Raw genomic sequence first — 17,883 nt, forward strand, 5'->3', positions numbered from 1 at the left:
TCTCTCTGTGTTCCTGAGATGACAAACTGACCCGTTCCAGCCCAGGTGTTACTGCTCCAGGGACCTGCTGGGGACAGACATTTTTAACATTCATTCTTGTAGCCCAGTAAGGGTCCCTGCTAACCACAGTCACTGCCCAGGATTTAGACACCCCATACCGAATCTTTTCTATAATCTCTACTCAAGACTGTTTCTTGAGTTCTTCTTGTCTGACTCAACCTCCCCTCTTCTACACTTCCTGCTGCAACCTCTAAGCCACCTTTCATGATTTACCAATTACCCTACTTCTCAAGCCTTCATCGAAGTTTTCTTTACCTCCTACTTTAACTGACCTCTGAGGACTTGATTTCATCTGGAGCCATTTTGAGAGGAAGTTTCCCATTCTCAGAGTTGAGAGATGGGAGTTTGTGTCCTCTTTACTCATGGCCATTACTCTGTGTCACAAAGCTCTTGTGTCTCCAAGCCTCAAGTCTAGCTGTCCTGTCCTCACTACTCTGCTGCCATTCCCCACTTCTGGTCACTCCCTTCAATCACAGCATCTTTTTTTTTTCCTTACCCTTCCCATGTTCTCCCATTTTCCTGAGAAACTTCAATGTCTATGTGGATGGTTTGTGTCCTACCTCAGCAGCAACAGAACCTTGTCTCTAGAGGCTTCATGGACACCCCCATGGACACCTTCATGGACACCCCCAGCACTTGAAGTCACCTAATAGTATCTGAAATTGTGGACTGAAACATCCCAGTCTGAGGAGGAAGCCTGTCTAAAACTATGATAGAAAACCAAGAAGCCATAGAAGAAAAAAAAAAAAAAAAGGAAAAATAACAAGCTGGGAAAATATTTGCAAATCAATTCACAGTTTTTTTTTCCAATTAGAAGCTCATATAAATCAATTAAAAAGTTCTTATAACCCAGTAAAAAATGAAGAGTTCACTGAAAAGTCAGTACAAATGTATTTTAAAGAAATGCACCCAACCTCACACATAACACGAGAAACATAAATTTAAAGCCAAAATGAGGGGCACCTGGGTGGCTCGGTTAGGCGTCTGACTTCAGCTCAGATCATGATCTCATGGTTCGTGAGTTCAAGCCCTGCGTTGGGCTCTGCGCTGACAGCTCAGAGGCTGGAGCTCCTTTGGATTCTGTGTCTCCCTCTGTCTCTGTCCCTCCCCTGCTCACGCTCTGTCTCTCTCAAAAATAAATAAACATTAAAATAATTTTTTTAAACCAAATGAGACACTTTTCTCACCTACCAAATTAGGAATGATCAAAGGATTTAAGAAAATGTGTGGTAAGGGGACATAGGAGGAAACAGTTTCAAAACTATTGAGAGTTTAAATTGCCCTCTATGCAGGGCAATATGGCAATATATATCATAATTAAATGCATGGCTCCTTTGACCCAGAAATTCCACTTCTAGAAATATAAACGTATGCAGAAGTGTGTGTGTATGTGCATGTATAACCACTATATTCTGTGCAACTATAGAAAAAAAGAATCAGGAAGCTTAGAAGTTCCATATTTAAGATAAAAAGGAAAAGAAAGTAATGTGCAGGAGAGGCAGTTAATGATACAAATTTGTGTAAAAATAATTTAAAACAATATATGCATATATATAGGTACATGTATGTATAGAAAATGCTTTTGTAATGCATGGAATATCTCTAGGAATAAACACAGAAGGTGATGGCTATATTTGTGTCTGGGGAGGGGAACTGGGTAACAAGAACAAAGTTAGGAGGGCGACTGTGTGTCTTAGAATCCCAGCAAGAGGGGCCCCTGAGTGGCTCAGTTGATTAAGCGTCTGACTTCAGCTCATGATCTCTCAGTTCCATCATCTCTCAGTTCAAGCCCCAGCACACTTCGGGATCCTCTGTCTCCCTCTCTCTCTGCCCTTGCTCTGCCTCACACACTCTCTTTCTCTCTCAAAAATAAATAAACATTAAAAAAAAGAAAAGAATCCTAGCAAACAACTGAAAGCACACTTAAAGTGGGTATTTTGAAGAGGGGCAAAAAAAGGACTATTTACAAAACTGCACCCCAGGGAAGGCAGCAGCAGAAGTCATTACCATGGCTCCTGCTGAAGGTGTGTGGACTTTCCTGAAACCCACAGAAGGTGGCAGTGTAGAGGGACCTGCGTGATAGGAGCCATGGCCCTATGGTGACTACAGGAGAAGACACTATGGCTTACTCACAGCTTCCCTACTCTCCTCCTGCCTTCCAACCTCTGTCATGGGGCAAACCGTATGAGGGACGTTTCTGTGCATACAACCAAAAGCCACAGTGCAAGGAAATCATTGATGTCCTTCATGAAGTCCAGCCTCTGGGGCGAGGAGCAGGGTGGAGAAGAGAGCACATCTGGAGGCAAGGGGAGAGTCCTGGCAGAGAGATCTACCTTTCATTGCATTCTTCTTTGTAGCTGTTGAATTTTGCACTGTTTGTGTATTTATATTAAAAATAAATTACATAATCTCTTAAAGAATGGAGAAATATTTATTTCCCCCTCCAACGATCACCTTTGCTTTCCACTTTCACGGCCAAATTCATGACGGGTGTTATCTACACTTACCTGCGTCCCTTCATTTTTCTTTTTTTTTTCTTTTTAATTTTTTTAACATTTATTCATTTTTGAGAGACAGAGGGAGAACCGAGTGTGAGTGGGGGAGGGGCACAGAGAGAGAGGGAGACACAGCATCTGAAGCAGGCTCCAGGCTCTGAGGTGTCAGCACCAAGCCCAGTGCAGGGCTCAAACCCATGAACCGTGAGATCATGACCTGAACCAAAGTTGGATGCTTAACTGACTGAGCCACCCAGGCGCCCCATCATTCCTTCATTTTTCAAACATAGCTTCTATTCCCTTGACACTTGAATGTGCTTGGCCACCAAGGTCAGTAATGTCTGTGCTGCTGGCTAAATTTATTTTACTCTACTTTTTGGGAACATGTAACACTATTGATCCCAGTTCATACTTTCTTGAGACACCTTGGTTTTTGCAGCCCCAACACCCATCTGGCTTCCTTCCTGGCCCTTTCTCCTTCTCAATGTCCTGGATGGGTCTCTCTTCCTTAGGCCATCACTAGATGTGTTGTTTTCAGGGTTCTATCCTTGGCCCTCTCTCCTCTCACACAGCATTGAACTTCACATTCTCATATCTACTCTTTTTGCCTTTAATGACCCCCAGACATTTCGATCTTGGGCCCAAATCTCTTTTCTAAACCTCACAGTTGGAGACATCTCCATTTGAGCATTCTATGGGCTGTTATGGGCTGAATTGTGTTCCCATAAAATCCATATGTTGAGGTACCTCAAAATGCGGCTGTATTTGGAGATAGATCTTCAAAGAGGTAATTAAAGTAACATGAGGTCGTTAGGGTAGACCTAATCCAATATGCCTAGTGTTTTTATAAGAAGAGGAAATTAGGACACAAACATACAGAGGAAAGACCATATAAAGACACAGGGAGAATATGGCCATCAGAAGAAATCAACCCCACCAACACCATGATCATGGACTTCTAGCCTTTAGAACTATGAGGAAATAAATTTCTGTTGTTTAAGCCACCCAGGGTATGGTACTTTGTAATGACAGACCTAGCAAACTAGTGCACTGCCCCAGCTCAAAATCTCTAAACTCTTTCCTTCTTTCTTTCCTTGTTTCCTCCTTTGTTTCTTTTCTTTTCTTTTTTCTTTTCTTTCTTTTTTTCTTCTTTCTTTCATCTTTTTTGAGAGAGAGAGAGAAAGTGCTGGAAGTGAGTAAAGGGCAGGGAGAGGGAGAGAGAGATAGAATCCCACAAGAGGCAGAGAGAGAGAGAGAGGGAGAGAGAGAGAGAGAGAGGGAAGTGGGGCTCATCTGAAGTGGGGCTTGTGTTTGCCTGAAACAGGGCTCAAGCTTAGCTGATGGGGGACTTGAACTAATGAACTGTGAGATCATGACCTGAGCCAAAGTCAGATGCTTAACCAACTGAGCCACCCAGGGGCCCTCCAAACCCTTCTTGTGACCCACCTTCTCAATTGCCCATCACTCATCTGAGCCTAGTTATTATTTGCATATCTTTTCTCAGCATCAACTCCATTTTGCAGAAAATGTTTTCTAATAGTTACATAAAGATTTAGAAGATGCTCACATCCAGCCAATCAGAAAGTAGACAGGCAAAGTCATCTTATGGTGATATACTGGCTTTCAGCTTTAATGTTGGTGAAGATTCAGGGTATCTGGGTAGGGTGGTATTAGATCTCTTCTCCACAAGTCAAGCCAAGAAAGCAGAAGCTTTACAATAAAATCTAGGGTAACATTATCAATTCAATTGTTTATTTTTTGAATAACATTTTAATTTTTAATATTTTAGAGATATTTTAATAAAGTGGCATCTTAAACTTTATTATGTAAGACCAGCAATAGTACCAACATCACATCCACTTATTACCCCAGCAGCAAGGCCTTAAATCTTTTAAACTATATTTTGAAACATAAAGTATCATACTTAAATGAAAATTTTTTCAAGTGTCAATGAAATTTATAAAAACAATGTATTCATTTGTTTGTGCTCTTTGTGTTGGCACCTGAAAAAGGTGCTCTGCTAATGCTAATCTCCTAGGATCCTGTCTTCTCCCCCTTTTCTCCCCTACCACTCCCCCTCACCCCCAACTCTCCTGCCCCGTGACTTCTTCTGTCACCTCATAGCACTTAGGCTAGGACCTCTCACAAGGAATATGTATTACTTTCTCTTCTAATTGCTCTTCTTGAGTCTTGATTCATTTTCTCTCCATGTCTGATTCTGCTGCATACACCCTTTTATATGTATGTCTGGTGTCCAAACTCATCATGAACTGTGACTTGATTGAGTTGGTTAAGAACATGGGTCATCCCAACAGGTGCCCTCCTCAATACCCATCACCCACCCTCCACTCCCTCCCACCCTCCATCAACCCTCAGTTTGTTCTCAGTTTTTAACCAATTTGACAATAAATTACATATTAAAAAAAAAAAAGAAACCCTGTCACATGCTACAACATGGATGAACCTTGACATTATGCAAAGTGAAATAAAGCCAATCACAGAAAAAAAAAAAAAAAAAGATCATGTAAAAGATATGAAATCCAAAGGAATGATATAAAATTCAATATTTTTGCTTTGGAAGTCCTATTAAACTGCTTTGGAAGTCCTATTAAACTAATATTAAAACCAAATATAAACACTTGCCAATTGAAAAAAAAAAAAAAAGAACATGGGTTGGGGTGGTCCCTTTTGGGCAGACTCTTGGATCCTCCTCATAAGCCAGTGGTCTAGACCACTGTTGTTTTTTTTTTAACATTTATTCATTTTTGAGAGTGAGAGAGACAAAGCATGAGTGGGGGAGGGGCAGAGAGAGAGAGAGGGAGACACAGAATCCGAAGCAGGCCCCAGGCTCTGAGCTGTCAGCACCAAGCCGGACACGGGACTTGAACTCACAGAGCCCAAGATCATGACCTGAGCTGAAGTCTGACGCTGAAGTCTGACGCTTAACCCACTGAGCCACCCAGGCACCCCTGGTCTAGACCACTGTTAATCAAAGTATGGTTTAGTCTTACCAGGAAGATTGTTAAAAATACAGAATTTCAGACCTCACACCAGAACTACTGAGTTAGAATTTGTATGTTAAGGGACACCTGGGTGGCTTAGTTGGTTAAGTGGCAGATGCTTGATTTCAGCTCAGGTCATGATTTCATGGTTCATAAGATTGAGACCCCGTTGGGCTCTTTGATGAAGTGTGGAGCCTGCTTGGGAGTCTCTCTCTTTATCTGCCCCTCCCCTGCTTTCTCTCTCTCTCTCTCAAAATAAATAAACATTAAAAAAATAATTTGTATGTTAAAAAGATGCCATGTATTTTGTATGCAAGCTAATGTTTGCACACTAATGTTGGAGAAGAACCGATCAATTGTTTCTTATTTGATCATAATGGCAGAGCTCCAGCTGATACATATACAAGTTCGGGAAGCACTGATTTACTTGTCCCTTGTCATACTGTCGTGGCGAAGCATAACATAGACATAGCAATATTGGCATAAGGAACTGTCTGAATCCACCTTTCTCAAAAGGTGACAGTATAACTGGTAGGTATTGAGGCTTTAGAACCATCAGATTTAGACATAGTTCAGAACAGAATGGTATAAAGAAGGATTGCCATGGACAGGGCACCAGCCCTGGCACTTGAGAAATACCCCAAGTGGTAGGAAGCTCAAAGAGCTCCTGGTGTGAGACACTGGGTTTGAACCTTGGCTGTATCATTACCTACCTGTGGGAATTGAACTTGTTAATTTATGTCTCTTTGCCTCACTTTTCTCATTTGTAAATGGAGATGGCAATACTTATCTAATACAGGTTGTTTTGAAAAGTTACTGAAAAAAATATCGACAGATGGGTGTTCAATAAATATTAGTCCCTTCCCTTTTCCTGTCTTGTAAAACCTCAATTAGAGTTAGTGAAACAAAGTCCTTGAGAAAGAAAAATAATAATACCCCTCTAGCGTGGAGCTTATATCCATGGTCATGACACCAAGGCAGTCAGAATTGATGGCGGTTGCGGAAGGGGTGGAGTGAAGATGTCCATCTGGCTCCCACGGTCTTCATACCATTTCTGTAGCTGAAGGAGTCCTAGGAGGGGAGCTGGAAGGCAGAATTATTTAGTTCCCTCTACCTTCACCCTGTAGGGCACGGTTCCTACACAGCCCCTGGGGATTCAGCCTGGGATCTGGCTCTACACAGGGGGTTCTGAGGGGCCATTCTTTGAAGAGTTCATCTCCTCAGCTCCTCTGTTAACCCAGTTCTGTTCAGTTCCCCTCTGGCTGTTAGTTACACCACCAACACTGCTCTGGGGCTGAGTCCCTGCCTCTGGGCCATAGTCTTCCTTCTCTTTGTGGCTGGATTGCACCCCTTTGTGGAGCAGCTTTTCCATGTAGGACTCAGTCTGATCTTGCACAAAGTTTGGCTAAGGCTTGCATGGCTGCTGTGCCTTCACAGCTATAGATGCTTTCCTTTTCCTCAGAGCCTTGTTCTCATGTTCTCATACCAAACTTTTGTCCACCTCTTGTATCTATTGACTCCTCAGAGATTCCTGCCTCCTTTCACCTTAGAGAATTAAAAACAAAATTTTTTAGGGGTGCCTGGGTGGCTCAGTCGTTTTAGTGTCCAACTTCGGCTCAGGTCATATCTCACAGTTCAAGTTCGAGCCCCGTGTCAAGCCCCGAGTCGGGCTCCGTGCTGACAGCTTGGAGCCTGGAGCCTGCTTCGGATTGTGTCTCCCTCTGTCTCTGCCTCTTCCCCCGTTTATGCTCTGTCTCTATCTCTCAAATATAAATAAACGTTAAAAAAATTTTTTTAACGTTTATTCATTCTTGAGAGACAAAGAGGGGCAGAGCATGAGTAGGGGAGGGTCAGAGAGAGTGGAGACACAGAATCCGAAGCAGGCTCCAGGCTCCGAGTTGTCAGCACAGAGCCCGATGCAGGGCTTAAAGCCTTGAAATCATGACCTGAGCCGAAGTCGGACGCTTAACTGACGGAGCCACCCAGGAGCCCCTTAAAATTTTTTTAAAGTTTATTTATTTTGAGACAGAAAGAGAGAGCATGTGCGTGTGTATGTGTGTGTGCTTGCACACACCCCCACACACAAACAGACACGCACACGTGGGGCAGGAGCAGAGAGAAGGAGAGATAGAATCCAAGGCAAGCTCTGAGTCGCCATCATGGGAGAGCCTGATTCAGGGCTCGAACTCAAGAACTGTGATATCACGACCTGAGCCAAGATCAAGAGCCCACCACTTTGTGCCACCCAGGCGCCCCTGCCTCCTTTCACTTTTATACAAGCTGAGTTTTAATAATCTTTCTTCTCTGTCACAGGTCTAAAAGCTAACTTTTAATCTGCATCAGATTAAGATTATATTCTAGTTTTTCTCACAGAATTTATTTACACATGCATCTAAAAATAGTTCACCTCATGGTGTCTCTGAAAATGTAAACCACACTTGAACCAAAGGCCACATAATGTTCAAAGAGGATCTGACAAGTCCAGGAATGTCCACAGGCCCCCAAGAGTGAGTGGGGTAGGTTGGCCTACCAGAAGAGCTGTGACAGTAAAATGCAGTAAGTGGCTCTTGGGATGAGACCATTCAACTTCGTCTGGTTTCTAACTTGTTTCCCAGACACAGATTTTGCCAGTATTGATTCTCTCTTTTGCCTTCCATGAAGGCTTCACTGAAGGTAATTTATGCTCATCCCCGTGACTGAACCTAGACACTCAGTCACAGAGCTCAGTACCGAAAAACAAACGGTTACTTTTTAAATATTGGCTCAACATTTAATGAGAGCAAAGGCTGAGTGCTCTGTTGAAGGTCACAGAAGAAGAATGAAGAATGGCTGGTGTCAGCTCCTTGTCTCATCTGGGCACAGAGCATTTCTGCTCTGATCCTGAACCTGCCCACTCTGCTTCTTGTGAACGAGGCCCTGAAGCCTTCTGGTCCTTCTCCCTGGAGGAATCTGGTGACCACCCGTGTCACTCCAGCAGGCCCTTGGGTTTCACTCCCACAACCTGCTCAAAGGAGTTCCACTTCTGAGTACACACACTCCTTCTTCCGGAGAGGTCAGGGGTACCTACACACTGCTGCATGGGACCCCTCCCCAATCCTGGTTAGTACCTCCCATATCTCCTTCAGGCTGGCAAAAAGTCCATATTTTAGGAATATGACAGCATTCCCTGCTCTTCTAAAGGGCTGATGTGGCAGCGGAAGTAGAAGGGAAGGGGGAGCTTTCCTTCACTCCAGTGTCCGCCCTCTCAGGAAAAAGCTTGGAGGGTTCCCACATCCATCCTTTCACCTTGGGAGTGATAGATAAATCGCCGACTTGAATTTCTTTTTCAGTGCCTCCAAACAATTTTAAGCTATCCATGCTCTTGCTAAAATTCATGTGTATATCATAAAACCATGAAACATGACCCTATTGTTTGGGCTTATGATCTTTTTAACTTTATTTATTTATTTTGAGAGAGAGAGAGAGAGAGAGAGAGAGACAGAGGAAGGGCACAGAGACAGGGAGAGAGAGAATCTCAAGCAGGCTCCACGCTGTCAACTCAGAGCCTGATGCAGGGCTCAAACCCGCAAACTGTGAGATCTTGACCTGAGCCCAACAGTCCCACGCTGCATTGACTGAGCCACCCAGGTGCCCCTAGACTTACGAACTTTAAAAAATGAAATTAACCATGAAGTTAATGGAATAAAATTGAAAATACACACACACACACACACACACACACACACACACACACACACACACACACACAGAGTTTGTGAGATTTTCTGAACCGAAAAGAAAAGGAAAACAAACCAAAACACCTCACATCTGCGGGTTCTCCCCATAATGACTTCAAAGGGGGAAAGACTTGAGCTGGGTCTGCCAGAGGGGAAATCTCTCTAGGGTGCATTGTTGCTGTTACTTGTCAAACCAGACAAGCTCTCCTCTCCGTGAGCACATGGCCAAAGCCTAGGTAACTGTGCCCTGTAATAAGAGTGTTTTTTATAAATTATGCAAATACACAGCGCCTTCCTGATGGCCAGAACAATCTTAATTCCCGACCTTAATCCGGGAGCTCGTTCCCAGCCCCCACCTGGTGGCGTCTCCTGCCTGCCACTCGGCGCGGCCTCAGGTGAGTCCCGCGCGCTCCCCGCTCTCCGGCCTGCGGGAGGGGCTGGAGCGACGGCGGAGGGCGGGCCGGGGCTTGGGGGGGACCGAGATCCGGGCCCTGACTGCAGCTTCCTCCCGGCGGAGCCGCATTTCCAGGCACCTCCGCAGCCTTAGCCCTCGCGCGCCGAGCCGTTCCCGGCCGTGCCGCCTGGAGGCGCGGAGCCCGCCGGGCGCGCCCAGCCCTGCAGCTCCGGCCGGGGCGGAGGCCGCCGGACCGCGGAGATGCGGGGCGGGGGCAGGGCGCGGGGTAGGTGACTTTATCCCGCCTCTGTTTCCCTGCCCCGGGGAGCAATGACATCACGCGGCCTTCTCCAGGCGCCGACACAAAGAGTGGCGCGGAGAGGCCGCTGCGGGGGGAGCCGGCGGCCGCCGCTGCCGCCCAGGGCCCCGGGGCCCCGCCGGCCAGGCCCGCCGCCCGCGGCCCTCGTCCTTCCTGCTACTTCGCCGCCGCCGCCACCGCCGCCGCCGCCTCGGTCGCCGCCGCCCGCGCCGCCCGCGCCCCCAGCGCGCCGCTGAGCCCGCGCCGGGCCGCACCGGCCTCTTCCCATGCGGGCGGCGCGGGCCCTGGGAGGGGCGCCCGCAGCCAGCCGCGCAGCATGCACTGGGGGGTTGGCTTTGCCTCGTCCAGGCCGTGCGTGGTGGATCTGAGCTGGAACCAGAGCGTCTCCTTCTTCGGCTGGTGGGCCGGGTCCGAGGAGCCCTTCTCCTTTTATGGGGACATCATCGCTTTCCCTTTGCAGGATTACGGTGGGATCATGGCAGGGCTGGGCTCCGATCCCTGGTGGAAGAAAACACTTTACTTGACCGGGGGAGCTTTGCTGGCCGCAGCTGCGTATCTGCTCCACGAACTCCTGGTCATTAGGTGAGCCGGAGAGAGGGCCCCGCGCAGGGGCGCCGAGAGGGGCACTTGGCCAGGGCAGGGCTGACGCGAGGGGGGACCGTGCCAGCCTCTCGGTCACGCCACCCAAAATGCCCAAGAATCCTGCCCTTACCTTTCCCTAGAGGCAGTCCGTGGTCACCTGCCCTGAGGGGCAGTTCGGAGTTAACGGGAGAATTAACCCGGTACTGGGAGGGAAAAACATTGGTCTCCCAATCCTTTGGCGCTAAAAGCAAAAATTCTCTGGGTTGTTGTGGAGCAAAATAGTCTGTTATGAAATGCCCTTAGTAAGATCCTAAGTGCAATGTTTGCAACAATAGAACTAGGCCTTGTAGAAATATTAATTTACACTTTTATGAAATGCCTTATTTGTTTATAGGTAATAATGCTGGAATGTTAACCACTAACCTTATCTTTTACTAGTTCTCCACTATCCTTCCCCATATGTCAACATCATCAAAAGGCTGAAATTGCAAAAGCTTCCAGAGACCTCCAGGTCCCTGTTAAAGAGGCATGGTCAGTTGTAGTGGTGTGCAGGTTTGATGCAGCCTTAACCGGGTTATCTGCTGATCAGGTATTTAACGCTAAGCACCATATTCCAGTTTCAGTGCCATTGTTGTGTGAACAGTAGAAGATCCGAGGACAGCACTAGCACATGGGCGTGTTTGACAGGAACACGGGAGTCACCCAGTGCCGTAAACAGTTTCATCCCCTGCCGCAGAATGTTTACAGGACTGACTCGGAAATACCAGGAAATGGAGGCCCCTACTGTTGGTACATCCAGAACGACATGAGATCTTTGAGTAGGGTAATACCATAGGCTCCTGGGATGGTCCTTTGGCTTGTGGATACATCGATTTATGGTTAAAATTTCCATGCATTTGAGCCCTCTGTCCCTGGGAGAAGGCCAGAAGCAAGCGGTTCTCAGTAGCTGAGAAAATCCTTCGGCCAGTATTTTTTAAATAGCGAGAAATGTGTTCACACTGCCCTTTTCCAGCGGGGGAATCCTACACAATAGGCTATAAACAAAGACAGTGACAGGTGACCTTTAACAGGCCTGCGGGGATTCCTGGTCATGGTGACAGGCTAACGTAGGTATTTTGAATATTTCTAGTCTTTGAGAGGGTGGGAAATCATTTAGGTCTGAGGGAAGTACTGGCTTTCACTATTATTTAGCTATAATTGAGAAGTTTTATCTTGAACGTATTATATACATTGAATTCTCTCAGCACAGTGCCTTGAATCATCTAGTTGAACCAAGGAAAAAAAATTGTAAGTGGATTATTTCTCTAGATCATTTCCTACTTTTGCTAGTTTTAGAACTCTATTCCAAGTTAGGAGGCAAGCTGTATGAACAACTAAAACATTTGTGCAGTGCTTTAAACAGTAACCCAGTTGTTTCTCAGTTATCTTCCAGCCCAAAGCCTTTTCAGGATCCAGAACTGTGTGACTTCTCACCGGTTTAACACTTTGTGGAGGGGGTGAAGGCACAGCTTCATAGGACCAGCTCTAAACCTTGCTTTAATGACCTTGCAGAAATAGGGAGTAGCCCAGAGCTCATCCTGGGAGCAGGCCACGCCCTGGCAGGTGTGGTTGCTGGACAAGGAAGACTTTCTGCCCACAGAAGTGTCCTTCCCCACTTAGTGGACTACTTGGATACTTACTTCGATCGAGGCGTTTTTAATCCTTGGTTGATTCACTTTTGTTTCTTGACAAATGTTTAAACCCTGGGTAGGAAATGTGTTATAATGGGGGAGACAACCCTGTTATTATGCACATAATAAAAATGGCTGCCTGTTTTTGATCCCTTAGTAGGGACTCTTCATAGAAGTGCTTTCCTTGCACTTATTTATCCCTCACAGCTCTCGTTGGATGTGTGATTCCCATTTCATAGATAAGGAGAGTACAGCTGAGGGAGGTTAAAACACTTGCCCAAGATCACACGGTAAGAGTAGTAGAATCCAGACCTGGGAATGTGTGTCTGTACTTTTTTACCACTGGCTCCTAGAAAGTACTGATGTGAAATAAACTTGGATGGGGGAAGAGGAGGAGAAATGTAGAGAACTGGGGCATTGCTCGGGCAAGCGAGGCCTGTGGCGGGGACCAGAGTTTTTGACAGCCTCTCGTGGCACAAAAAGATAGGGGGGAAAGACGGAGCAAGGTCTGGAACTGACCATCGGAGGTCACAAGACAGAAACTTCCATTTAGGATGAACTTTAAGTTTCAGTTGTCTCAGTTTAAGCAAAACCAAACAATCCGGAATATGCAGGATGGAAAATACACCTGGAAAAGATCACAATGTCTGAGGTCATGGGCAACGGTAAAGTCGTGACCACTTGAATTGTCTGCTGCATGGACTTAACCCCAGTGTATGGCCAGGTCTCCAGTGTCTGAAGGAAAGCTGACCAGTGAGAATTATTTAGGGAGTTAAATTCATGAGTATAAAACCAAAGGAGTAGTTTGGATTTTGTGCATGCTTTTCCCGCTGCAGTATTTTTAAACAAATATTGCCTCAACCCTCTACTTCATTTCCTTGAGTGGAGATAGCTTAGCAGTTATCTTAAATTCAATCCATTTGGAAATGTGTTGTGTGTAAAGTGAATGACTAAGTGATGATTTCGTTGTTGGTAGCTCATTTGCACGTTGGGCACTTGGGCTCAGCCTGCCCTAGAGGACTTAGGGAAAGACAGCAGCCCACAGGTCCACCAACACCTGACCTCCATACACAAACCGCTCATCAGCTGTACACAGAGGCATTGTCATCTGTGACAGCCTTCATGTTGGGAGGAGGGGCTAGTTTTGCTGCTCTGTGGGTATTCTTTCTTTTTTAAGATATTGTATTTTATTTATTTTTTAAAGCTTGTTTGTTTGTTTATTAATTTGTGAGCGCAAGCAGTGGAGAGGAGCGGAGAGAGAGAGAGAGAGAAACTCCCCACACAGGGCTCTAACTCATGAAACTGTGAGATCATGACCTGAGCCGCAGTCAAGAGTCGGATGCTTAACCGACTGAGCCACCCGGCTCCTGTAGATGACCTCTTATACAGCTCTCATTATAAGGCCACTTTAGAAAATACAGCTATGTAGGTGTTTTATGAAATACCTGCTCCTCTGATCCTAAGTTAGAGAGTAGTTCCTGCTGTGTGGAAGAAGGGCTCTGGAGCCAGAGTGGGTTCAAACTAACTTTGCTTTTAACCATGTAACCTTGAATATGAGAGTAAGCTTCTGGGCTACATGGTTTTCTCATCTGTAAAATGGGGATAATAACAGTAGCCTTCCTTATAGAGTTAATTGAGTTGAATGTGAAATGCTTAGAACAGAGTTTGACATGTAAGAAAGCATTCTGTAAAAGTTGGCCATCATTAGCTATTATAACTTTTATTAGAAAGTTCCAGGCTTGAGCGACCTGAGTCAAACTGGCTGTTTTGGTCAAATTAACTAAGAAATTGCCCATTTCAGTGTACTGCTTAAGACCTTGGGATCTGGAGGGGTGCCTGGGTGGCTCAGTCGGTTCGGCTTCCGCTTTCAGCCCAGGTCATGATCTTGTGGTTTGTGAGTTCGAACCCCATGTTGGGCTCTGTGCTGACAGCTCAGAGCCTGGAGCCTGCTTGAGATTCTGTGTCCCCCTTTCTCTGTCCTTCCCTTGCTCATGCTCTATGTCTCTCTCTCAAAAATAAACATTAAAAAAAAAAAATTAAGACCTTGGGATCTGGAGCTATTAATGACCTGATCTTAAAATGATATTCCTTGGACAAGTTATTTAACCTCTGTTAAGCTTCAGTTTCTTTATCTACTGTATGATACACTAAATTTAAACCCTAACAATATCCACTCGGTGGTGTTACTGTCAACATGAAATAAAATAATATGCATGATATATACAAAGTCATCGCCATATGCTTGTCACATCCATCCTTATTATGAGATGGCCCAAGTTAACCATTAGAATTAGATGTTTCTGGCCAGTGGAGCAGAAGATTTTATATTTATCTCCCCTCTTAACAATTCTTAAATTTTGCCTGGCTAATTTACATGAAAATACCACTCTGTGACTTGAATTATTCGCCTGGACAAAATCAGCTAATTGTCAAATCTAGTTCACGCTCTCTAGGAATAGTCTAAGTGGCTCCTTGATTTTAGTATCTGACCTCCCCTGCCTTTCATCTAGACGAAAATCTTTGTTTTATACAGCAAATATTGCCAGAAAACAGCAAATATTTTTATTCTTTTGACCTGACCAGTATTTTCAAAATGAGTCATTCTCAACTCTTTAAGTGGAATGGACGCTTTGCCAGTAAACTTCTCCAAAAGAGTTTGTTTCGCTGAACGCAGATACTATAGTACGTGAGCATCCATGGATGATGATACAAAGAGCTTGTCTCTTGCTTGGGTGCAAGTGGGTGTGGGATTAGACTGGGAGTGATGTGAGGGAAGCAGAGGCCCAGGGAAGGCCAAGGGGAAGGAACAGGCTTATCTGACTGGGAAGTGCTTGGGTGGAGGGAAAGAAGGGAGGGAATTGCAAAAGGTTCCTGAGGGTGGTGTAAGAGGGAAGCTGTGTGGAAGATGTTGTAGTTTAAGGAGATATTGTAGTTTAAGGGGATTAAAACTCTGTGAATGAGAATAGATTCTATGACTCCTCTACAGTGTTTGAGAGCTTGACCAATGTTTACAGATTTTTAAAATTTAATCCTCATGATAATTGGTGCAGAACTGATACTGTGTGCACTTTCCATGTGTGAGAGGGAGAGAGGCCTAGGGTAACATGGCCAATAGGAAGCAGGGCTTGGATTTGTACCCAGGTGTTCACCCTTGGAATCTAACGTTTTCTCTAATATACTGTGTCTGTTGAAAAGCTGTACCAGGGAAATCCTCCCACTGAAAAAAGTAGCCAAGGAAAAGATAGACATGTGGCTGAGGCTGGAGGAAGGGAAGAGGCAGGGGTATTAAGATCTATGCCTGTGGTGAGAGTGGGGACCCTGGGAAACTGGAGAAGGTGAAAGAGAGCTCAGAGGCCGGGTTCCTTGGTATCACACAGGTGAGAGGCCAGGTGAGGGCACACAGAGTTTGGAAGAGGGACCAGAATATTCAAGGTCTCAGATTCCCTACAGACTGGTTCATAGCAGAGTAAATCTGCGCTGTTATTCTTGGGTTCTATGGACAGTTTCATGATATAGTCTAGGGGTCAAGAACATAGACTCTGATTGCCTGGTTCAGTCCAGGTTCTGGCATCTAGCAATGTGACCTTGGGCAAGTTAATCCTTTGTGCCTCAGTTTCCTCATCTATAAAACACGGATAATAGTAGTACCTCCCTCATAAAGTTATTGTGAAAATTAAGTGAAATAATACCTGTGAACCCCTTAGAACAATGTTTGACACCTAGTAAGCACACAGAATCATTTTTATCCATCCAACTTGTTTGTCCCTGGCAGGTAAACATAGCCAGCTGGAGAAGAGGTGGGCCTGTTATAGAAAGCACTCTTCCCGCTCATAGGGTATAGTTATCATCAGAAGGAGGTTGATATATAGTTACTAACTAAGTCCTTGGGATCATGGTGATAGTGTGTAAGGTTCTCCCGTGTTTTGGCTAAGCTTCTACTCTAAATGCTTCTGGGTGAGGTAAGCCCCTATGACAAACAGATCTGCTTGTTCATTGAGGAGCTACAACCCACCAGGGACCTCTGAGGAACTAAGGGAATTGTATGTATAACATGTGGATTGTTTTTTATTTCTGTTTTGGTTTTGGCAGGAAACAGCAAGAGATTGACTCCAAAGATGCTATTATTTTGCATCAGTTTGCAAGACCTAACAATGGTGTCCCCAGTTTGTCTCCTTTCTGTTTGAAAATGGAAACTTACTTAAGGATGGCTGACTTACCCTATCAGGTACTTGTGAACAAATGTATCTTTTTTTTTTTTTTAATTTTTTAAGTTTAATTTAATTTTTTTTTTTTTTTTTTTGAGAGAGAGAGAGAGAGAGCGAGCAAGAATGAGCGGGGGGAGGGGCAGAGAGAGAGAGGGAGACGCAGAATCCAAAGCAGGCTCCAGGCTCCGAGCTGTCAACACAGAGCCCAAGGCAGGGCTCGAACCCACGAACCGTGAGATCATGACCTGAGCAGAAGTCGGGCACTCCGCCGACTGAGCCACCCAGCAGCCCCTAAACATGTTTTATTTTCATGACAATCATGTCAGAGGGGGAGTTCCTAGTCTCACACCGTGGGAAGGACTTGCTCTTGGTGCTGAAGGGGTGGGTGTGAAATTAGCAGGGCCCAGTCCTTACTAGATACTTAGGAGAGACTTGATTCTAGCGTCTGTTGATTTTTACATTCAATTTAATGAGGGATCCAAAGAGTATGGACTTTTGTAGGGTTCAGGGTCATGGTATCGCTTTTCTGACATAGAGTAGGCTTTGGTTAAGCTTGGATAGGCCTCCCGGGCAGCTACTAATAAAGGTGGGTGTACCATTGCCCCACGTGGTTTTTTCCTTTAGATTTCTGTTTGACGGCATTATATTTTGTCTCTCATGAATTCTGGGGGGCAGAGCACCCAGCAGGCCACCAGGGAGATAGGTGTGGATTTTGTGAGAGCTCTTCCATGGGGCTCCATGTTGTGTTCAGATGACTTTCAGCGAAACATTTGCTCATTTCAGCGTTAAAGAATGAACAGAGGAACGCAGTTAAAGGTATACATTTTTCTGTGAGTTGTGTCTCACAAATTTGACAGGTTGTATTTTTGTTGTCATTCAATTCTATGTATTTTAAGAAAAATTTTCCCTTTTTCTTTTTCAGCTAAGATCTAGCCACATACAATATTTTAATGCTTTGGTTTTTGTTATTGTTTTTTAACTTTATGATCAGAGCAGATAGTCTCTGTGATAGTGATTCTTTGGAATTTGCTGAGGCTTTAGCCTAATGTGTGGCTGGTTTTTATAAATGTTGAAAATAATTACATATTCTCTGTTTGGGTGAAGAGCTCCCTAGATTTACTTGCTTGAGTGTGTTGAGTGTATTTTTTAGATCTTGTATATCTCTGCTTAATTTTTTAGCCTGTTCTAGCAGTTTCCAAAAGGAGTGGGTTAAAATATCCAACAGTATTTGTTGATTTATCTTTTCTTCCTGCCATTCTCTTGCTTCTTGCTTTATGCAAGAGGTTATATGTTTAGGTACACATCATATGAAAGAACACATTTGTACTCTCTTGTTTCTTTTCCCAGTATATAGCACTCAGCTGAGTCCCCCCTTTAAAAAAATTTTTTTTAATGTTTTTATTTATTTTTGAGACAGAGAGAGACAGAGCATGAGCAGGG

At 44.9% G+C, this 17,883-nt stretch overlaps 1 protein-coding gene and 1 long non-coding RNA gene across 10 annotated transcripts in view; both read left to right on the forward strand.

Annotated features, from left to right (window-relative positions):
* The first annotated feature begins 9,273 nt into the window (after nucleotides 1–9,273).
* Nucleotides 9,274–17,883, forward strand: part of LOC128777670 (uncharacterized) — a 79,284-nt gene continuing 70,674 nt past the window's right edge. The window contains exon 1 of the long non-coding RNA XR_008422947.1: nucleotides 9,274–9,307. This is a non-coding gene — a long non-coding RNA (uncharacterized LOC128777670). The remainder of the gene's footprint in view (nucleotides 9,308–17,883) is intronic.
* The window catches only part of FAXC (failed axon connections homolog, metaxin like GST domain containing), a 79,081-nt gene continuing 70,674 nt past the window's right edge, over nucleotides 9,477–17,883 (forward strand). For 6 of the 9 annotated variants that reach the window (XR_008422943.1, XR_008422944.1, XR_008422945.1 and 3 more), the window contains exons 1-2: nucleotides 10,303–10,568; nucleotides 16,328–16,463. Coding sequence is in view for 5 of the 9 variants with exons in the window: in XM_019442925.2 (XP_019298470.1) it covers nucleotides 10,303–10,568; nucleotides 16,328–16,463 (402 nt within the window). In the remaining 4 variants the exon portion in view is untranslated. Of the gene's footprint in view, nucleotides 9,669–9,738; nucleotides 9,954–10,302; nucleotides 10,569–16,327; nucleotides 16,464–17,883 lie in introns of those variants that run through there. The other 3 variants (XM_053904633.1, XM_053904632.1, XM_053904634.1) reach the window with 3 other exon arrangements.

This window comes from Panthera pardus, unplaced genomic scaffold (genome assembly GCF_024362965.1).
Source record: "Panthera pardus isolate Hobbes unplaced genomic scaffold, ASM2436296v1 HiC_scaffold_17, whole genome shotgun sequence".
In the NCBI taxonomy this organism is placed as follows: domain Eukaryota; kingdom Metazoa; phylum Chordata; class Mammalia; order Carnivora; family Felidae; genus Panthera; species Panthera pardus.